Here is a 15,000-nt window from a genome sequence, read left to right as displayed (position 1 = left end):
AGTCTGCTGACTTGAGGCCCAAAGTGAAAATTGAATGGCAGCATTTAAAGGCTATTTTGGATCGCACTTGGCCATATACGTGTTGTGTTTCATTTATCCGCAGACACCTACGCACGTCTAAACCCAGATTTGTTCTCAGCGCCGAGAAAGGAGAGAAGAAGAAATACGCTGCATTATTTAGCATGTAAAGTAAACAATACATCTAGATATATCAACATCTTCAACTGCAAATAAAAGGCACTTCATTATATATAAAGAGGAAATGGATAAGCCTTTTACTTATTTACCTCGGGGGATATTTTTTTGTCTTCAGTAATGTTAATACAATCTTTTACTTAAGGTAAATCTGTTAAAAATGAATAGACATTAAAAACTTCATATTTAACACTAATATATATATATATATATATATATATATATATATATATATATATATATATATATATATATATATATATATATTTGAACTATATTTGAAACAGCATTAACTCATTTCTTTAATTGCATTGTTATTCCACCCTGCAACAACTTAAATACCAATTCCACACAACACTGAAATTTAATTTTAAAACGGAAAAGAAAAGAATAATCAGCCACAAAATACAAATTCATTCATCATTTATTTAAAGATATGTTCATGAAGAGTATACTGAGAAGCATTAAGTAATAAGTAGCATGTTAAAATGTAACAACACAATACTAATGCATTTATAAGTTTTAACATATATCACTGAATATATTGTGTGGTACAATACATTTGTCAGTATAGGCCTACCTTAAGTACAAAACAATTGTATGCATCATCCTCTCAAGTTTTGACTAGTCCCTAAGATTGAAAAGAGGGCATAGTGACAAATTCTCCCCATGTTTTTTTTTTTTTTTGCAAAAGATGTCAGTCGTTCTAGAAAACCACCTGCATAATTGCTGCCCAAATTGTACAAATGTGACCATATAATGCGTTAAAACGAATAAGGTGTTTCATATTTATTTATTTTTTTCTCGCCATATCCAATACTTCCTGAGGTGCCAAAATGTTATTCTTTTCACGGCCAGCAGAAGGCGCACATGATTAACCGTAAGCGCTTCGCCTTCAAAGACTTCAAAACAACTTTTGATTGTGTGATTTTGTGGAACACAAGACTATGCTCGGCTAAACTTACATATACTACATAACTTGAAGGCCATGGGTATAGAAAATAAATGTAAAGGAACTAGTTAAAGGGGGGCGCCTGTTGGAACACTCAGTATTTCAAGAAAGTGTTACAAACTCTCTACAATTATTGTTAGAAAACACGTTGCTCCTATGTTTCTTTAAATTATAGTTTAACTATGACTATTAAGGCTGAACAATGGGCTGCCACCAAGAGTTCAAAATGAAACGTGTCAAGAGCAATGTCATGGCGCTTATTGGCCATGGTAAACAGCTACCTATTGTTTGAAGCTGTGAAGTTTTCGTGTAATAAGGACTAATAAACAATTGTGGCTATTTGCTTTAATGTCAAATCTACCCCCCGTTTGTGAAATAAGCTAAATAGAAGACCGTACGAGTTAAGAAAATAAAGAGTTTAACTTGCGTTTATGAACGCATGTAGGATATGTTATCTGTAAATAAATGAACTCAAAGTACAAGTACAAGTTCATTTTATTTATCAATAAATCCCTTGTATGTATGCATGATGAACATCCAAGATATAAAACATTTTGGACCACTTTCGAAGCCTGCTTTAGATTTCATTACATCCATAAACTGTATGCCTAACACATCTATTTGAAAAATACCCCCACCTTTTCTGTAGAAAGAGAATTGGATTATTGTTTACTTCCATGTCGTGGTGTTTTTTATTTATTATGTATTATTATTTCTAGTCTTTTGTTGAAATGGCCATTTGGGTAAGACGAGGCTGAATTCAGCCCAGCCCTGACCGGCCTCTGAGCATTTCAACAAGTTTCCCGCAGACTGGCTCATGTGGCTGTAAAGACTGACCTCCGTTTGACTTTTGAACCCCCTCGCCAGTTGCTTTCAGTGGGAACGCTTTAAGGAAAAGGAAAATTAAGAGGAGCAACAGATATTAGGACATAATAGGTATTTTGGAAAACGTAGTTAGGTCTACACTGCAAACTTGCAAACAGTACTCTGAAACTTTATCTGCATGGATACAGCACTGCGTTTATCACCTTGATCATCTCAGCTGGACACGCTTTTAAGGTGTTTACGCATTTTGTAATTTGAGTGTATGCTCACATAAACTTACTCGCAAGTAAAAACAAACATTTATGCTCTCTGGCCCGTTTCTTAATTTGTGTTAAATAAAGCACCCTGAAGCTGCGTGTACGCTATTTGATAAACTAGTATTTACACATTGCCAATCTTGTCTGAAAAAGTACAAGCGTTTTCTAGTTTCATTAAAATAATACTTGTATACACTACAATAGACCATGAACAAAGCCCCAGCATATGTTTCCTTGTGCCAGTGTCGACTGCCAATAGATTTCATAATAGAAGTAAGGATTACAAGCCCTTCAGAGGCGTACTCCTGACATAAATAAGAGTTTATTCTTTGATGCATGCTAAAAGTTGTTGACCCTCCGTTAAAGGCAACCCGAGGAGTGAAAGTTCTCGCCCGCTTTATGGTCGAGGGCGTCCTATTATATATGCTAATTGAAGCAACTTAATTACTTTATAATACCATTCTGGTACTGTGACAGCAGTTAAGTGTTGGCATTATGCGGCTTTCATGCCATTTTAAGCTCAAGTCCTGTCATACGAGCAGTGTGGCTTCTCATGCGCAATGAGACGCCAACAGGAGGGTATCTTACCCATCTTGATGTTCCATTTCCCCCCACTATTTCTCACTAATATTCCAAATATTTTCCACTATCAGCGGACTCTTCATTGTCGGCCACATAGAGCAATTTGGCACGTTTCAACGGCATTTACGGCTTAGACATTTGGTTGTGCAAAAACTACCCGACTATATAAAAATAATCACTTACCCGGCAAGTTACCATTTTCAGCGCATCGGCCTGCGCTTTACGCACGTTTATCAAATATTGCTATCTCACCAGAATACTGCGTTCCCCCCAGTCTTAACATTATAAGTTCCCCGATCCGACTCTCTCTCTCTCTGTCCGCATGGTCCGTGTTGCTCGCACTGTCCTGCGCTTTGCTGCGCGCTTTGGGGATTTAATAGTCATTTCATGCCTGTAAATTTCAGCAAGGATCCCAGTGCAGACCGGCCACGGCAACTGTTGGCTGTGACAGGGGGCTTGCATTATCTGATATGACACTGTTGCAAGCACAAAACGCTTGTGATCGATGACAGATACTTCTTGGGCAAACTTCATACACCTTGTCACCTTGTCATTTGACTACAAAATAACACGTTACGCACTTGCACTTGGAGATAGAGAGCGCACAGACACATTTAAAGTAGAATTAGATATTCAATTCAATACGATGAAGAAAAAAAAAACCTTTTTTAAACAGAGGACGCGCGTAAAAAGGAAGGCATACAGTCGATATGGCAGTTCAACAACTTAATAAAGTTTTAAGAAATAGTCCTGGTTACAGTAATGTCACATTGCTTACATGACAGCCCAAATATAGAGTATGTAGGCCTAAATATTAAGTTATACGGCATCATTATGGACTTTGCTATGAGGGCAGCTTAATTCTCTGACAGGGTTTTAGAAACCTATATGGGCTAATTGGCGGTGGTGAGCTGGTTTAGACAACTTGTCCATTTGTCTTTTTTATATGGTGATAATACTTAATTGCAAGAAATACTCAGACTGCATAAATCTGTACTTTCACTTTACTTCAGTAGTGGTAGTACACGTCCTATGACATAGTAGTACAACAGGTGTAATCATTATAATATACACAATTTAGCTTAAACCTTTTACTCTCAAGTGTGTGTGTGTGTGTGTGTGTGTGTGTGTGTGTGTGTGTGTGTGTGTGTGTGAGAGAGAGAGAGAGAGAGAGAGAGAGAGAGAGAGAGAGAGAGAGAGAGAGAGAGAGAGAGAGAGAGAGAGAGAGAGAGAGAGAGTAACACAGGTATTGACAGTCTTTACATGGTGCAATTTTCTATTTCTTCATAATGTGTTCATTCTCGATTCTCTTTAATATCAGGTCTCGGAGCAATTGATCACTTCATAATTGATCATTTCTAAAAACCAATGGAAAGCTTGTTTGAAAACAGAGCGCATTCATTGGCTATCCCCCCAAACCCCAACCCTTTACAGTCACATGGGCCAGCCCATTCTCATCTGATGGGGGTGTTCGCGTGCAGCCGCAAGATGTGATGTCCGTACACCTAATTACTCTTTACGCCAGTGACTGAAATATTTTGCGCTCCGCACACATGCATTTTGCAGAGTGAAAATAAAGCAATCGCAAAATTAAGAACAAGCATGTAAGATAACAGATAATATACCTGACTCTCCGTGGGAACTTCCAAGCGCACGGAACTATCCATAAAAATAAAGTCCACATACTCTGTAGTCACACATAGACGGAATGTTCTCCAACTGCAAGTTGATATTTCGACAATAATTCTGGTAACACATATAACATTTCGGGAGAGGTTGCGCGTCCACAGAGCACATGCGAAGCGATATGAGAATGTTATGCCGACTGTGCCCTTTCAAGTCCATCGTGATAGTAAAGAGTAAATAAATTAGCCTAAGTTTATGATGGCGCGGCTGCAATGAGCTCATAATCACACATCAGAACACATGTTGTAGGCTACTGTCCAACGTGCTTGGCGGTAGTAAAATGACTCATATAATCATAATAATCCGCAACGAAGTCTTCAGGATAGTATTCTGGAGAGTATATCTGGATCTACTGTGCAGCCCAACATAATAAGGCAAAGCTACTGCATTCCCAGAAGCAAGGCATGACATGCGGCTGGATCCAGTGCAGAGGGTGTTGATGGCATCCCACAGAATGAGATCAAAACTCGCAGGCGAGGCACTGCTTTCCAATGTCCTCTTACGTATCTCACCCCCTTCCCTGGAAAAGACTTGCTGTAGCCCACTGCATTGTGTAAGACGCGACCTGTTATGGCCACCACTACTTCCGGGTTTCGGCAGTCCCGTCCAGATTCAGTCCTCTGCTGCCTTCTGCATACACTCATTGTACACAAACGGGCAGGCAAGCTCGCAGCATCGATCGTGGCTCCTTTAAGAAAAACTAAGCCAGAATTATCACCCCACCTCCTCTTGATCTCATTTAGAGGCTATTGCATACAAAATCAACTCAAGAGCTGAGAGTGATCAAAGAAACGCGAGAGATTCATTTTTGTGTGCATTTGTGTATTAACATTAGGTGTGCTAACCAGTCGAGGAGCGCGGAGGATCATCACTCATTCACGACTCTGACAACCTCGCCTTTGATTGACAACCGGAGTGGCAGAACGCCATGAGACTCTCTAGTTTTGTTTGAGGGCTATTTTCTTACTGATTTGGAGAAGATTTGTGCGCTCCCCGTCTCTGTCCTGGGGAAAGCAGTGGACGTGTTTGCTTGGCTTTGGCTGAACTTGAGCTGAGGGACTTGGCTTCATCGCTCCCTTGCAAAGGCATACGGATTTTGTCTTAAAAAGCTTCGCGTTTGGAATTTGCGTGTTTATTTCATCTTCACCCTGGCCTCATAGGGGATATATTTGAAGTGAAAGGAAGACGAGGGAGAGAGGAGGGCGATGGCGCAGAGGGTACGTACTCCCAAAAGTTTCTGTGGCTCAGTGTGATAGAATGAAACGTGGCCGATGACAGACGCACGGCAAACTTTATCTAGTTTGCCTGGCACTGCCAGCATTATATTTTACTGTTATACGTTGCTTGTACGTCTACCTACCTAGTGATTTGTCACAGCTGTAGCTCAGTAGATTTGCCGAAACTTTATCAACATAAGTTATTGCTAAGTACCCATGCTATGTCTATTCAGCACATAGGCACGGCAACACAACACCAAAATATTTTCCCATTTTCATCTGCAGACAGAACCCCAACTTTTTGACTACATTGTTTTTTTATTGCACGCTATGTATCAAATTAACAACGCAGACCCCATGTCACTCATGTGACACGTCCTTAATGCACTATATATTAAATCAGTATTAGTTCAACCCACAATTGTATGGAATAATTAATTGATTGGCATTCATTATTGCACACTTTTACGCACGCCAATGGCGCACATCCTAATTTCATGTTTATGAATTCAGATTTTTCCCAGAGCAATCAGGAAATCTTACATATGCTTTGACCCAACTTTGCATTTGTAAATAAAACCCAAACCACCCTAGAGAGAAGATCCTACACTAATACGAGGACCAGACCGTTTGCATGTAATCACGAAGGCACACAAACACCATTCGGACTGTTTACACCCTTACAGATTTAGGGTTCTGACGTGCTAAATCCTTTTATTCTCACTTTGACAGATATTAGCTTGACACTTTCGGTTAACATCATGAATAATTGATGTTTTGCATTAATTCGTTAAAGAAACAGTGTTAAGTTTTATTTTAGCTGTTGTTAAAAAAGCTTCATTTAATCCAGTTTACATTACTGAGTACACAGGTATTTACTATTGTGTTATTGACCTCCTCTCTAAATTGCAATTTGTTAATTAATATTAGTTTTAATTATAGTTAAACACACTCATGTCCAAGCAAACATAGCAATATTATCCAAGTATTTTAATAGTTAATACTAGGCCCTATGAGACAAGCACTTTTAGAGGCCTGTGCAGAAGTCCATAATTATTCTGTGCAATTATCAGTTGTTGTCTCACCAATACAACTTAAGCTTCAACATGTTTGTTTTGGAATATTTAGTATAGGCTTACAGACAAGACTTTTTCCTGCGAGACAACGCAAAACATTCTGCTGTTTTTGAACTAATTACTCGTGCCCTGTCCTCGGCAAATGTGATGAGAAACACTGCAAGTTTTATTTTAAATATTGTACGTATATTTCATCAATCAGTGCAGCGAAGACTAATAAGTGGCCTACTTGTCTGCAACTTTAGCCATGTTTTTGTGCTCAGCACCAGTGCTAAAATTCGGCCTACCACTGTTGTTTTTTTACTCTGGCTCAGAAGTAGGTTATTTTTGAGTGGTGGTTACTCGAATAATTTGGCTGTTTGCTGTGTGCAGTACGAAGACTTACCCCACTATGGGATGGACGGAGTAGGCTTGTCGACCACGATGTACCAGGATCATCACGGCGCCAGAGGCATGCCGACCGTCCACCTGAACCACGGTCCCCAGCTGCACTCACACCAGTACCCGCACACAGCGCACAGCAACGCCATGCCGCCCAGCATGGGCTCTTCGGTCAACGATGCTCTTAAAAGAGATAAAGACTCCATTTACGGGTATGTCTCAACTTCCCAGCACTTGTGTCTTCCACTGGGCGCGATGTGAATACAAAATATGTATCGGCCATTGGGGAGAGGGTAGCGTCACGAGGCCGCACGGAGAGGTTGTACACTCGTGTGAAAAGGGTTCCATGTAAGTAGAAGTTACACCCTGACATAGTTGACTGCGATGCGTGCAGCTTTTTGAGGTCTTGTTTTTTTCCTGGTGTTGGTTGTTGTTGCAATTCTCGTATTCCGAGAGTTCTAAAGCTTCCTTGGCTGTCATGGGCATATTTGATTCTTGTTGAAATTATTACAGTTGTAAACAACGAGGTATACAGAGAAATAATTGGTTGGCACACACACTATTAGCCATGAGAGACACTTTTCTACTAATAGTGCAAATTTAATCCAGAATTAAAAATAGGGTGTCTGACCCATACCAGAGTAAACAGCACCAAACACTTGTGAATTTAATAACCGTCTGGGGCGTGTATCCTGTACGAGTGAGACTCGACGGCAGAAACTATTGGGCCTATATTATGTGAACTATATGAGTTTATTATACATTATATGCGTATGTATCAAATTGTGTGTCGGGCTAAATATTTTTGAAAATGTTATTTCAAGTGAGATCTCCACAAATGGCAAGTTTGGCCTAAACCAGGCTCTGTAGGCGACCGCTGGCGGGTCGCTGTTGCCATCTTTCCTTGACAGCTCCTCTAAATATGTTGCACGAGGCTGCGAGTTATTTGTGTGACAACACAAAACATGACGAGGACAAATAAAACAATACATATTTCAAAATAAGTAATGTGTTGTTACATCGGTCTGAGAAGCGACGGCAGCACAATGTACACGGCCCGGTTAACGCGTTGCACACGGCAGAAGTCCATGTGTATTTATAATGCATTTGTAAGTTAATGTAGCTTATGGTTTTCCTAGTGGCACGGGTCCCCGTGGAGCCTCTGTGGATGCTGTCAAATGTTGTTGAATTAACCCTTTCATATAATCTTGACCCTTGCCGTTTTATGCAATGACATTTTGGGTTTGTATTTTATTCCAGGCATCCCCTGTTCCCACTACTAGCACTGATTTTTGAGAAATGTGAATTAGCAACGTGCACACCCAGAGAGCCTGGGGTGGCGGGAGGCGACGTCTGTTCATCAGAATCTTTCAATGAAGATATAGCAGTGTTTGCGAAACAGGTCAGAGCTCACTCTCTTAACTAATGCGCAGCGTTGTTGTTATATATAGTTTAATACATTGTAATAACAGCTATGCCGCTCACAGTTGTGTCTTTATAATTATAAATACTTTTGATGTGGCAAAACATAATTATTGAGTCAAGTCCCCTTGTTGTAGATAGAGCAGTCTAAGAGCTGTGTTTGTGATATTTCAGATCCGAGCAGAAAAACCGTTATTTTCATCAAATCCAGAACTGGATAATTTGGTAAGCACAATAACTATTTAATTAATGGACAGATATGTGAATGTGTATAAGAACTGGGTCATTATATTGTATTTTATCATGTTTGCAGTCCGTTTAGGCTACTAAAAGCCACAGTTTAGTCCTGCAGCTCAAAGTAACAGTGTACAAAATAGCCTGCGTGGGCCTATACGCCTACTCCAATAGGATTGTTTGATTTCACGATAGCCTCGGTTGTCATCACAGATAACCGTCTTTGTTGCCGCCATTAGAAGGCTTTGAACCCCTTTTCTCTTGACTGAAAACTTTTTTACGCAAATAGTTGCACTTCCAGGTGTATTATCGTTGCATATAGGCCTAGGGCATATCCATATTTAACATGTTGCGCATAGCCTAGCCCCTCATGTAGCGCCCTGTCCATAAATGCACTATGGACTTAGGGACACCTGATAGTCCAGGGCTGATATTGTGATTCTTCACAGTTTGCCGGGGCCCATTATAATAGGCCTACATGCACAACTCATAACCTGGAAGGCGCTTATGAGCTTTCCATGAAATCCAGAGGCATAAACCATCACAGCGGCCGTCATTATTTTACTATAGAGATGCTTGTTTCATCATATTTGAGTGCGCGCTGAACTTTTATTGTTATTTTAATTTTTCAGATGATACAAGCCATCCAAGTTTTACGATTTCATCTTTTGGAGCTCGAGAAGGTAATATCCCCACACCGCCACTGGCCTCCTCTGTTCCTGAGACCTATGGGCTCTATTTGCATAAATGTATTTTTCCTGGTCTGTTGTAATTAGTGTCAGAATCAATCATGGCTCCCATTCCTCTTCCGAGTTTAATTACAATGCAAGCTGCTAAAACTGGAACAGATACCTTTTAGCAATAATCTCACTTTTACTACCATTGTGCCTTTATTTGGGCGGTTATGGAAATGCCATAGAGGCCGAATAAAGTCAAGAACATTGATCCTCTTTATAAGGCTATATGGATATGTGCGCACAAAATCCAGGTGTAGGCCTATAATTTCCACGGCACAACACAATTTCTGTTTTGCGTCTCCCGACACTTTTAGTGATGAATAGTGATATAACATATTAACAACACATTAGTCCTACCATGGCGGATGCCTGATATCAGTAGTAGGTTACTCTTAGACCTCGAAATAGACATTTAGGCCTATACTTGGCACTGCACTCCAGCATTGTCATAATATCCATTATAGCTTCAGTGTGGGCCCTTGGTGCTATGGGGTAGCCAACTATCTTCTTTCCCTTGCACGCCTGAGACGATTTGACTCCCTGGAAAGTAGGTGGTAATGAAATAACTAGACGAAATTAAACAGTTTACCTTAAATGTCACTCAAGCAGGTCATCCCTCTAATGGCCAGAACCCCGGGAGCAGATGAATTTAACACGGGTGTTGAATATGTTGTAGCCCGTGTGTCGTCTTGTCACTGTCAATTTTCTGCGATATCTCTATTTTGCAAGAATAGCCTATAAAGTTCTTCCAAATTCTGCTTGCGTCTTGCTACATAAGAACACCACCGCCCCCGCCATTTGGGACGTTTTTATCATGTCAAAGGGACTTCTGGTTGCACTTGTCAATTCTCTGCGATGTCCCTTTGTGATTTCTTGTGTTCCCCTTTGTGTCTATAGGTACATGAACTCTGTGACAATTTCTGTCACCGGTACATCAGCTGCTTGAAGGGCAAGATGCCCATCGACTTGGTTATAGACGACAGAGAAGGAGGATCAAAATCAGACAGCGAAGAAATCACAAGATCATCGGGCCCCCTTGATCAGGTATGTGGCGGGTCTTTTCTTCTCTTTTGTGTGGAGGAAAAAATGCAGGCTATTCAGTGTGTCTTCTGGGTCACTACGCTGCCGCGCTGTTATTTGCATACGATTAAGGCTGTTTTAGCCTCCATCGGAATGAAAATTTTTGAATAATGTAGCCATTATTGCTTCATTAAGGATTGCTCCCGGAACCGACCTGTGGAGATTAGCTTGTGAAAGCATCGCCATAAACTTGACCTGTTTCGTGTCGATTTTAATTTAGTCGTCTCCCTTTTCTTTCTCTCCTCTCTCCACATTTTAAATAGCACCAGAGTGTTATCTACAGTGCTTATCTATTACCACGTAACCATATGCGGAGGTTGGAAATGAGTTGGGATGAGTTGGCGCATTCGCTCAGGGAGCCTGTGCGGGTGTAGGGTAATACCGTGGTCGGGCGCTTTGGATTTTCTGCTATTTCTTCACGCTTCATTAATTCCCTCATCAGTACTTTTCCTTAGACATGAGCGCACACCGCATCACAGCCTCTCATGCGTCTCGCGTTTTGAGCACATGGGTTGGTGCCTGGAGAGCTATTGTGTGCTGAGGTGCCTGTGTGTTTTAGCAATACAGACTTGGTGGAAATATTATTGTATTCAATTTCAAGTGGCTATGCTTATAGTTAAAGCTATTGTGATGTGCACGGCTTTGGTGGCGGATGTGCGTAAAGAGCGCTATCAGATGTGGACATGGAAGCGTTAACAAAATATATGACGTGTTGAACAGACTTCTACTTTTGAAAATCGCTGTATATAAGAAATATGTGTGAGACCTGTGAGAGACACGGCAAAAAAAGTAAAAAGAAAAAGAGGAGACGAAGAGATAAATATCCAATCCTTTGTATAATGCTGATTAGCAGAAACACTAGCATAAAAAGTAATGAAGCGATCAGGATAAATAATTGAAATCCACGAATTTCCATATGGCTGAGTGATTGGCTGGAGCCTCGGCCGCTTGAAGTGCTCTGTACTGGTACGTGCGTCTGGACTCCAGTCTGTGTTGTGGAGTGAAAACCCTCGCGCACAGTGCCATTCATGACCAAACAGGGACCGAATTCTAACGACCCCTGCCTGTCTGCCTGGCAGCTCCCTTGCTCGCCGCTGTAAGCTATTAATGACGATGGTAATTAGCTGATAGCCACTGATACTAATACATTTAATCCAAATTCTGAATTAAATAACACACCATGCCATAGTGGCCATTAAGTGTTTTCGCCCCCTCCTTGATCGCAATTCTTTGGGGAAGCAATCGTCAAGAAGTTTAGAACTGACAAATCTGAGATAGGGAGGGGAATTGAAGAGATGGAAATAGACATCGCGAAGACCCTAGGGTTTCTAGGTGTGTAACGTGAGCCGAGCAAATTATGTTGTGCTCCGGGGCAGGGATTCAGATATTTAATTGACTTTTAGATGAAGACATGTCCTATTTTTTGCCTAATGATGGTCTTCTGCCTAAATATTCAGGCTAATATCGTGTGTGTTTACAGTAACTCTCCTTACAGTGCAGTGCCTTAGAAAAAGTTGTCAAAGTTTTTGTGCGTAAACGGAAAGTAGATAGGTGTATGTATACTATATTCGGTGCAATGTTAACGCGCCACCAGGCACGGTTGTAGCTCTTGCCTGTGTGTAGACAGGACCCAGTTGTATAACTGAGTTAACCAGATGCCGTGGTAAGCGGTCGCTACTCTTGTTAGATTCATCGACGTTAATTGGGGCAGCAGTTGGGCACCAGCTGAATATATGTATCTCCTCCTTTTGGTGTGACTGCAGTCTTCGGTTGTTAGCCAGTGACATCCTTAACGAATTTGCGTCCTGTGTGCATTATCTCGTTCCATATGTATTTTTAATATATGCCCTCGGGCATAAAGTTGAATTGGACTGGAAAAAATGGTCTTTGTGCAAATTCTCAACAATGTTAACAAGATGGAGAAGGCAAGCTCATTTATTCATAAACCAATTTATTCCAGCAAGGATTCAGCAGCAGCAGAAAAAAACGCGACTAGGAAAAAAAATACATAGAATTTATTAAACTCTTCGGTTGAACTGTGCTCTGTTTTCGTTCTCTGTGCGCCCAAGCATCGTATCAATAATGTCCCAGCACCCCCCCCCCCCCATTCCGGGGTCTCTCTCTCGCTGATTGTTTTGCAATTCTGACGTTGGAAGCTGTCGAAAACAGAGTGCCTTCCACCCACCAGACACAGAGCCCAGCAGTTGCTCAGAGGTGAAAAAGTCAGAGGCTCTCCGCTCGCATGTGAATGCAGCCCAGCCAGTTTGGAATCACGTTGTGTACTTCAGGCAGCGCAGATAATCGGCCGGGCCCCTCAGGTGCTGTGTGAGTGAAGGCACTGGTTAGGCAGACTGTTTAACCCCTTCTCTCCCGGTGTCACCTGCAACACTGGCTCCTAAAAAGTAGAAGAGAACTATTGCCATTAGTCAAATCCAATTATCATGCAACACACACATTTTTTCTTGTTATTATTTTATGACAGAGATTTATGAAGAGAAGCATCTGTAAAATTATGGGAACAAATGGGATAATACATGGTCATAAACATATTGGGTTGTTAAAGCTTAGTTAAAAGAACCAAGTGCATTTTTTAAAAGTTATTTTCCACTTGAAAAACAACACATCAAGGAAACTTTTTTAGATACTTCAGACATATATATTGTTGTTTTTTTCTGCACAGAGGAGTGAAGTCATATGTTTTCGGATCGTCTGGATCTCGATTATTGCGCTCTTTTTGCTCTTGTGCTTACATTAGAGGGCCAGGCAGCGAGAGAGAGAGAGAGAGAGAGAGAGAGAGAGAGAGAGAGAGAGAGAGAGAGAGAGAGAGAGAGAGAGACCCTTGAATGGCATTGGCATTTACATCCTCGGCCACGTTTGCACAGTTGTCTTTAATTGCACGCTGAATGCGGAGTGGCTCTGCAATTTACTAATGAACTCAAAAGGTTGAAAACCCCCACAGTGCAAGCTGCGGCAATGGGCCTGAGTATTTACTTCAGTGCTCGAGAGCTCTCAAGTTTGTACCCTGCTTATTGAAGAGGGCTCAAAGTAATTAAAAAGCTCCATGTTTTTTTCCCCCTGATGCTTGCGTTTTGAATATGCTCGCTGCCATGATAAAGCAGGTTTTCTTTGACAGTTGTGAGGTCCAACACGTGCATGTATGTGTGTGTGTGTGAATGCTGTGTATGTGTGTGCACATGTGTGTTCGTATGTAAGTATGTGAATGTATATGAATGTATGTGAATGTATGTAGGTATGTGTACATGCGTGTATGTGTATGAGTAATGGTAAGGGTGTATTTGTGCACACGCGAAAGACTTAAGCACAAGCTCAGGCATATGCAGAGGTATTTTTTTCAAGGCACCCCCCCCCCCCACACACACGCACACACTCCTTCGTCCTCCAATACCCCTCCACCCAGCCCCCTGTAGCATATTTACCCCCTAAGCTAGCTTGTGTCATGCTGTCCTATGTGGCCATGTGCAGTGTGTGTGTGTGTGTGAACGCTGAGCACTGTGTCTGAAACCCACCCAACAGGCGCACAAAGCCACCCTTGAGTGCATTATCACAGTGTGTCATCTAAATAGTCAATATTGTTTGACTATTGACTATTAGAAGCGGGGTCCGTGGGGTCAGCGTTCCGTCTCGGCCTCCCCGTTTGTTTAGTTAACACTGCACGGCGAGGGAGGCTGACCCCGGGTGCCGTGTGACAGAATGGAAAGCGCGGGCATCAAAAGCGGTTTACATTTTCCTAATCAGTGCGGCTGGTATACTTCATCTGTGTGTGTGTGTGTGTGTGTGTGTGTGTGTGTGTGTGTGTGTGTGTGTGTGTGTGTGTGTGTGTGTGTGTGTGTGTGTGTGTGTGTGTGTGCACGCCGGTGGATGTGGCGAGTCGGGTTACTCCGAGCCCAGTAGACACGTTCCCCTTTCTCCTAATTGCCCTCTTAGGGTTTCTTTTGGTGGGGCGCTTTTCTTTCCTTTTTTCTTTTTCTTTTTTTGTTTCTTTCTCTGTCGGTTTCTTTTTTTGTTGTTGTTGTTGTTGTTCGTCCCCCTGCTTAACAGGGGAGACGTTCTGTGTATAAAGTATTGTTGTGATGGTCAATAAGCACAGCCCTATGCTGCTGGCTGCAGAATGAGAAGGAGAGTTTTGCGGTCCCCCCTTCTTCTTCTCTTCTTCTTCTCTTCCCCTGGACAAATGTGGGTCGCTGTCGAGGATTCAACAAGTAATACAAAGAGCTGGGGCATGTGACTTGCTGTTTTTTTCACCCCCCTCTGTCCCTCCCTCCCTCCTTCCCTCCCTCCGTCTCTTTCTCTCTCTCTCTCTCTCTCTCTCTCTCTTTCTCGTTCACACTCACTCTT

General features: G+C 41.7%; 1 protein-coding gene across 1 annotated transcript in view; it reads left to right on the top strand.

The window, feature by feature from the left end:
* Positions 1–5,111: 5,111 nt before the first annotated feature.
* meis1b (Meis homeobox 1 b) overlaps positions 5,112–15,000 on the top strand; it is a 120,657-nt gene continuing 110,768 nt past the window's right edge. The window contains exons 1-6 of the mRNA XM_063192831.1: positions 5,112–5,714; positions 7,163–7,383; positions 8,432–8,573; positions 8,768–8,818; positions 9,460–9,510; positions 10,462–10,608. Coding sequence (XP_063048901.1) covers positions 5,703–5,714; positions 7,163–7,383; positions 8,432–8,573; positions 8,768–8,818; positions 9,460–9,510; positions 10,462–10,608 — 624 coding nt within the window. The 5' untranslated portion in view covers positions 5,112–5,702. The remainder of the gene's footprint in view (positions 5,715–7,162; positions 7,384–8,431; positions 8,574–8,767; positions 8,819–9,459; positions 9,511–10,461; positions 10,609–15,000) is intronic.

This window comes from Engraulis encrasicolus, unplaced genomic scaffold (assembly GCF_034702125.1).
Source record: "Engraulis encrasicolus isolate BLACKSEA-1 unplaced genomic scaffold, IST_EnEncr_1.0 scaffold_25_np1212, whole genome shotgun sequence".
Lineage (NCBI taxonomy): Eukaryota > Metazoa > Chordata > Actinopteri > Clupeiformes > Engraulidae > Engraulis > Engraulis encrasicolus.
Note: the sequence above shows the minus strand (reverse complement) of the source record. Positions and strands in the feature narration are given on the sequence as shown.